The 8603-nt window shown below is 31.0% G+C and overlaps 1 protein-coding gene across 6 annotated transcripts in view; it reads left to right on the forward strand.

Moving 5' to 3' along the window:
- The window catches only part of LOC145242123 (uncharacterized), a 178044-nt gene extending 169747 nt beyond the window's left edge, over nt 1-8297 (forward strand). For 3 of the 6 annotated variants that reach the window (XM_080105039.1, XM_080105041.1, XM_080105043.1), the window contains 3 exons: nt 1208-1448; nt 3873-3955; nt 8164-8297. In XM_080105039.1, the coding sequence (XP_079961165.1) occupies nt 1208-1448; nt 3873-3955; nt 8164-8283 (444 nt within the window). In that variant the 3' untranslated portion in view covers nt 8284-8297. The remainder of the gene's footprint in view (nt 1-1207; nt 1449-3872; nt 3956-8163) is intronic. The other 3 variants (XM_080105040.1, XM_080105042.1, XM_080105044.1) reach the window with 2 other exon arrangements.
- Nucleotides 8298-8603: the final 306 nt, after the last annotated feature.

Raw genomic sequence — 8603 nt, forward strand, 5'->3', positions numbered from 1 at the left:
ACAATGCATACACCGCTTCCCATTTAGGGGTACCAAAGGAAAAATTATTCCCAACTCGCATTTAGGTAAAAATGCACTTTCGTATAAATAATTGAATTCGTTCAAAAAGTATCGCTGACAAAACAAATAAACAACATCTAATATATATATATATATATATATATATATATATATATATATATATGGTGAAGGGGGAGTATGGTCCAGTGAATATGAAGCTCATTTACCATTATGCCTATTTCTGATGAACCAATTGCCAAAGTATCCTCTCTTAAATTTGAATGAATGGTGATTAAACAGTATCAGACATTCACTTGGTGTACAAATCAGATGTAGATTGAAAATTCAAACAATAACCATCACGATTTTTATTTGTGGGATTATTTAAAAGTGAATATCTATCAAAACAATCTCCAGATTATTGCAGAACTGAAGGGAGCCGCTCAGTCTCAGATCAGGGCTGTGCCAAGGGTTATTCAAAATTTTGCATGTGGTATCCAGATCGTGTTCAGTTCAGAAATAGTCTGGAGATTATTTAGTTGACCTTATCTTTAAGATAACACCACAAATTAAAATCTGGATGGTCTTAGTCCAATGAGTGAAGCCCATTCAGGGTCACATCTCCTACTGATGCAATGATCATCAAAGTGACCCCCCTTCTATTACATCACTGAATGGTGACAAAAAAAAAAAATAACTGTTGTATATTCATGACTGAAACTTGGTAGACATTGCAATCATGTGCTGAAGTTGGTTTGTATCAAATATGGTTGAATTGGAAGAATTTTAATTCTTTTAACAATTCCACGGGTGCCATTTTTGTGGGTTTCCCTGTACACTGTATTTGATTTAAATGTGTACCAACAGTTTTTTACTGCTTAGATTTGTGAAATTTGACAAAATTACATTTTTTTTTTTTTAAATATACAAATTTTGCTTTTTGGCTTAATTTTATATAATTAAATAATATATGAAATGCTTCTCCTGTCATTTTGAACTTGATTTGGAATCGCTAACAGATACCCCACCCCCAACTTTTTATATGCATGTTGTCGCTTCCCTGTCTCTCCATCCAACTTACCTAATTAACACACTAACACAGGTAACAGACGCACCGAGGGGAAGGGTAATATATATATTCTACCGTTTTCTCCGTACTAATAACCCCTCTCTGGAAAGACGTACTAACCCTTTGTCTGTCTGTCAGAAAACTGACCAGCTACTGACTTCTGTCGCCGCCCAGCTAGAACACGTGAAACGCTTGAAAGGCTTTGCTTGCGCCCGCTTCGACTTTGAAGCCAGAGATGAGGATGAGCTGAGTTTTAAGGACGGAGACCGGATCGAGATTCTAGAATTTGTGAATGATGACTGGATCCGAGGATCCCTACATAAAAAGGAAGGAATCTTTCCAGCCGTGTTTGTTTCGGTTGAAGAATATTCACCAGTCGGTATGTCGTCATCTTTTTTTTTTTTTTCCAATTTATCTTGTTCGTTTGTTACGTGCTTCTTTTTTTGTTTTCTTTACATTGTTTTTTTTTTTTCTTTATTGAGTAGGGGGTGCTTGTTTACATGGGTCATCTTTTAAATCAATGCATTTCAGGTGAAAAACCTTATTACGTACTTATAATTCTAAAAATTACCAAAAATGATCCAGTAAATGTGCTAGATGCATTTTTAACAAAAAAATCGGCCACAATTACGTTTCATTAAAAAATGATAGGCCCTTGATTATATTAAATTTAAGTCAAGGGAGATAAGTCAGTTTGTCATACTGAATTGGTTGCACAGTTCTTCCACATTAAAACATATGATAATTTGATAAATTTTATCTTTACTTGTAATTATTTTTCTACTAGACCATTTTTTGTAATTTTTAGAAGTTATACTAATTTCGCCATGACACATGAATACGTCATAATGTTTTCATTTGAAATGCATTAGTTTAAAAGAACACCAGTGTGAACCAGCACTTTCTTGTTTTGTTTTTTAATTTTCCTGTGTTTTAAAATGTCACTTTATATGTGATAACATTACATGCTTCACAGGTGGTCATATTATCAGTTTGATTTGTTGTTGTTTATTTATTTTTATTTCCTGTGTGGTGTTGTTCTATTTTTATTATTCAGTTATATATACATTTTTTTTAAATGAATTTTACTATTATTGTCGATTAACGTAATGTAATTTGCCTATAGCTTTTATAAAGTACCTGCCTATAACTTCTTTGGAATTAAAGACAGTTATAACTTGAAAAACCTTGTGACATTTAATATCAAAAAGACTTTTTTAATGCAAGAATAAATAAGAATTTCTCACTACTTTTCCGACATCCGGCATATTTTGATATTTCCCACACTCCCAAGTTTTCAAAGTTTCTGTATGTGTGGGCTGCAAATAACCTTGTAGTGGGCCGTATGTGGCTCATGGGTAGCATGTTTGCCATTCCTGATTAAGATTACTATTTTGTTCTATGACTATATTTTAAAACCTTAGTTCCGGCTGAACTTGAGATCACTAATTAGAAAGAAAAAGTTGTAACATTGGAATGTGTTGCGAGGAATTGCGATGAAGTGAAACCAAGCTATTGAAGGTTGAGGACATGCGTTGCATGAAGAGAAATGCTATGAGAATGATAAAGACCTGGCCAGAGGTAACTTAGTTTGAAAGTCAATTTCTTGAAGCTGTCCAGCACATGCCAGCATGTAAAACATACATTAAATTGAATATGATGATGATTGTTGTTGACTATCATTCATTCATTCATTGTGTAGGAATCAGATAATTATTGTTGGCATTGGTTTCCCTGATATCTTTCTAGTTAAAATTCCTTCTTAGAAAGACATCTAGTACTTACTAGAGGGGCCACGTGAAAGTTGCACACATTCCTAAATGAAAATGTTTCAGTGGAACAAACTGGATTCGAACTTGGAACATCCAGGTTGTCAGTCCATGTTCTTAACTGCTGTCACCTGCCTAATGATAATGATGACGAATCATGCTCATTTTGTGTGAGTTTAGAGAGTTTGCTACTTATGGTCAGCACCAATAATTTTACGCTAGGAATTTTGCTCTGTGAATGAATGATTGTCTTGTTTTGCTCTTTTTTGTTATGCATTACTTAATGGTGATGATGATGATGATGACGATGCAATAATAACATAATGATAATATTAATAAAATAGTAATATTAATCTTACAACATAATAATAACATAATGATAAAATAATAATATTAATAACATGATAATAATAATAATAATAATAACAATAATAATAATATTAATAACATGATAATAATATAATGATCAATACCTCCGTTCAGTCTCGAAAGACAAAGGATACCCCCTGTAGGGGCATCTGCATGTGTAATTGTGAGGCAATGGTTGCACAATCTCCAACCACACCTCTCCGGAATCGGTACTGTTTGAGTCCGGTGGCAAGGAGAAGTCCAGGACATCTGGAAACAATGTCAAGATAAGTGGAGAGAACATACAGTACTTGGAAGTCCCAAATGGTCACCCACTGGCCAGGTTTATTGTTGCTTAACTTTGGTGATCTGACAGAAAATGGTGTATCAAACGTGATTAATAATAATATAATAATAATAACATAATAATAATTATATAATAATAATGATAATAAAAATAATATTAATAACAATAATGTTAATATCATAATGATGATAATAATAATAATATTAATAGCATAATAATATTAATGATAATAATATAATAATAATAATAATCATAATAATAATAATTTTACTGTGCTTGTTTGTTTTTTTTTGGGGTTTATTTTAAATTTTTATTGAAACAAAAAAATAAGATAGAAATTTACTCTTTCATTGATGTATTTATTAATTTTTTCAAACAGAAGAAAAACGCTCCTCTGAAACCACCAAGGTCCGGGCTCTACACGACTTCATCTCATCCGCTGCCGACGATCTTTCATTTAAGGTACGACGAGGCGTATTTGTGTACCATTTGGTTACAATCACTATTTTATTTTTGAATTCATTTGACGATTTATAAGCTCTCACATTCTTCTGGTAGAACTAAAAATTATAAGACTCTTTAACTCATAAAGAATAATATAGAACATAATATATATATATATATATGTATATATATATATATATATATATATATATATATATATATATATATATATATATGTATATATATATATATATATATATATATATATATATATATATGTATATATATATATGTATATGTATATATATGTATATGTATATATATATATGTATATATGTATATGTATATATATATATGTATATGTATATATATATATGTATATGTATATATATGTATATGTATATATATATATGTATATATGTATATGTATATATATATATGTATATGTATATATATATATGTATATGTATATATATATATGTATATATATATATATATGTATATATATATGTATATATATATGTATATATATATATGTATATATATATATGTATATATATATATGTATATATATATGTATATATATATATGTATATATATATATGTATATATATATATATGTATATATATATATGTATATATTATATAATAATATATAATATATAATTTCATATTCATAAATATAGAACAAAATACACTTATTATTTTGCTGTCCAATTTATATACCTTTGTGGTGTGTACGAACACACTGTGTAAACTAGATGGCAAAATAATGTAATTAAGAAACAACACCTTTTTTAAATGGTTACAGAAACATTAAACAGTATTAGTGAGTGACTGGATCAAGATATAGTTAGCATAAAAAAATACATAGATAAATGAGAGACTGGTGCCTTTTTCATTTAATTAAAAAATTCCCTCTTGAGCCTCGGATTCCCTGACTGTACTGACATGCAAAAATTCAAGTGCAATGTAAACAGACATCTCATTGCCCAACTTCCTAAGATTCATGTTCTGCATTAAGTATCATCTTCGAAGGCCTGCAGCTGAATTACAGGAACGATGACAGACATGACACGCCGAGTTCAATGTCTTAACGGGGTTGATTGGATCCGGATGAGAAATATTGTCTTTGTGTACAACCATGTGCCTTCTCAATCCAGATGTAGAGCTGCATACCTTACTGCATATTAAATACCTTACTACATATAAAATACCTTACTACATATTAAATACCTTACTACATATTAAATACCTTACATATTTATTACAGACACTGTGCTGAGAGGTCTCTGTGGAACATGATCTGCCATTGTGAGACTTCAGGTGGCTCACATACCCTGCCTTTGAAAGGACACGACCACACATTTCACAGATCCAATTTGCATGGTTACCTGGCAAAAATTCCAGATCTCCCCTCCTAAGTGCCCTTTTTAGCTCTATACACTCTATCCTCTATCCTGAAGAGAACCACAGCCATTTTTTACCAATTTCCCCCAAGCGCTACGATCAACCGCGATTTCTTCCTAGGTGTTAGTATCAATATCTGTATCCCTCAGATTGTTTTTGAGGCCATATATATATATATATATATATATATATATATATATATATATGCACACTTTTTTTAAATTTATATTTAAATAAGTCAGAAACTACACAAGACACACATGATTCATATCATTTGGATTATTTGGACTACTGTTCTCATCTTGAATGTTATTTTTGCAATGCGAGGACCTGTGGCATAGTGAATAAAGTACTTGGTAAAATTCAGTTCTAAGTTACTCTCTTCTGGGGGTTGAAGGTTCAGTCCTCAGTGCAGTCAACATTCCAAATACAATTGCAAATTACTTAAAACTTCTACCCTGTCATGACTGACGGGACATGAGCATGCTAAAGTAGAGTAGAACTAAAAATTATAAGACTCTTTAACTCATAAAGAATAATATAGAACATAATATATATATATATATATATGTATATATATATGTATATATATATATATGTATATATATATATATTATATAATAATATATAATATATAATTTCATATTCATAAATATAGAACAAAATACACTTATTATTTTGCTGTCCAATTTATATACCTTTGTGGTGTGTACGAACACACTGTGTAAACTAGATGGCAAAATAATGTAATTAAGAAACAACACCTTTTTTAAATGGTTACAGAAACATTAAACAGTATTAGTGAGTGACTGGATCAAGATATAGTTAGCATAAAAAAATACATAGATAAATGAGAGACTGGTGCCTTTTTCATTTAATTAAAAAATTCCCTCTTGAGCCTCGGATTCCCTGACTGTACTGACATGCAAAAATTCAAGTGCAATGTAAACAGACATCTCATTCCCCAACTTCCTAAATAATATTCCTGCTAATCTGGTCCCACATAGTATCCCCCAACAACTTAGTGGTACTGTGCTTTGTTTGGTATGAAATAACAATAAAAAAACATAATTAATATATATTATAAGAATATTCATCGTTAGTACAAGTATAATTCCCAAAACAGAACAGTTTTTCACCACTTCTATGTCCCATTTGAAAGATTAAAATCAGAATATAATGCTAATGACTTTATTTCTAGAATCCTTATTCCATTTTTATTCTAGAAAATGTCCAAAATTTAACGCTTAAGCTTAAAGAATCTTAAGAAGAAAATTGAAATTTTGGTAGCCTTAACTGTTGTCTAATGACTATGGATCAAATTTAATGCAAATCTGAAATATTCGAACTTTACAAATAGGAGGTTGTGCTTATATTATGCCCCCTACAACTTTTTAAAATATTCGAAAGAAAATGGCTTTCACCCCGTCTTTGTATAAAAATAAATTAAGCTAAATATAATCCACTTTACCCACTCTTATACCTCATAGCTGTGTTTCACATTTCATAATGATAGGTTAATTAGTTCAGGAGTAAATCCTATATATATATATATATATATATATATATATATATATATATATATAATGATTGCAGCATTTTCACAGATGATTGCCATCTTAAGATTCATGTTCTGCATTAAGTATCATCTTCGAAGGCCTGCAGCTGAATTACAGGAACGATGACAGACATGACACGCCGCGTTCAATGTCTTAACGGGGTTGATTGGATCCGGATGAGAAATATTATCTTTGTGTACAACCATGTGCCTTCTCAATCCAGATGTAGAGCTGCATACCTTACTGCATATTAAATACCTTACTGCATATTAAATACCTTACTACATATTAAATATCTTACTACATATTAAATACCTTACTACATATTAAATACCTTACATATTTATTACAGACACTGTGCTGAGAGGTCTCTGTGGAACATGATCTGCCATTGTGAGACTTCAGGTGGCTCACATACCCTGCCTTTGAAAGGACACGACCACACGTTTTACAGATCCAATTTGCATGGTTACCTGGCAAAAATTCCAGATCTCCCCTCCTAAGTGCCCTTTTTAGCTCTGTACACTCTATCCTCTATCCTGAAGAGAACCACAGCCATTTTTTACCAATTTCCCCCAAACACTACGATCAACCGCGATTTCTTCCTAGGTGTTAGTATCAATATCTGTATCCCTCAGATTGTTTTTGAGGCCATATATATATATATATATATATATATATATATATATATATATATATATATATATGCACACTTTTTTTTAATTTATATTTAAATAAGTCAGAAACTACACAAGACACACATGATTCATATCATTTGGATTATTTGGACTACTGTTCTCATCTTGAATGTTATTTTTGCAATGCGAGGACCTGTGGCATAGTGAATAAAGTACTTGGTAAAATTCAGTTCTAAGTTACTCTCTTCTGGGGGTTGAAGCTTCAATCCTCAGTGCAGTCAACATTCCAAATACAATTGCAAATTACTTAAAACTTCTACCCTGTCATGACTGACGGGACATGAGCATGCTAACCCTATTTGAAATTCAGTCCAGATTCCCAAGTTCTACAAAAAGATTCCCGAGTTTGACAAGACATACTTGAAGAACGTTCAAGGTTACATCAACTGAAACATTGTGAAAATAACACTCAAGATGAGAATAATAGTCTGAATAATCCAAATGATATGAATTATGAATCATCATCTAAAAAATTCAGAAATATAACATCCACGATTGATTAATTGATGTGTATTATTATGTTTGATTTTTTTTATTCATCTTTTGTTTCTTATTTCAGGCTGGCGCCTTAATTACATGCTTCGGTAATGAACCTAATTTGCCAGGCTGGAGCAAAGGTTCCTTTGAAGGCAGGACTGGAGTCTTCCCCTCGGATTTTGTCACTCGAGAGGGCATTTAATCAAAAAAGAAAAAGAGAACACGTTTTTTTTCAATTAAAAAAGAAAATGACAGCGTAAATAAAAAGAAACAAAGTATTTTTTTATATTTTATCTGTCAAATATAAATGCGCGCAAAAAAAAGAGGAATTATTTGAAGGCAGAAAAACAAAATGAAAGAACAAAAAAAAATACAAATACAGAAGTCAGCTTTTCATAAAAGATAACTTCCTTTATTATCCCAAACTGTTTTGGTTTCCTTATTCAAAGGTCAACCTTAGATTTTGGTATTATTAATTCAGCCTAGACCGGCCTTTCTTTTGCTTTTCCTTCATGTTGGTCT

Source organism: Euprymna scolopes, chromosome 21 (genome assembly GCF_053919585.1).
Source record: "Euprymna scolopes isolate OS-2025 chromosome 21, ASM5391958v1, whole genome shotgun sequence".
Classification (NCBI taxonomy): Eukaryota; Metazoa; Mollusca; class Cephalopoda; order Sepiida; family Sepiolidae; genus Euprymna; species Euprymna scolopes.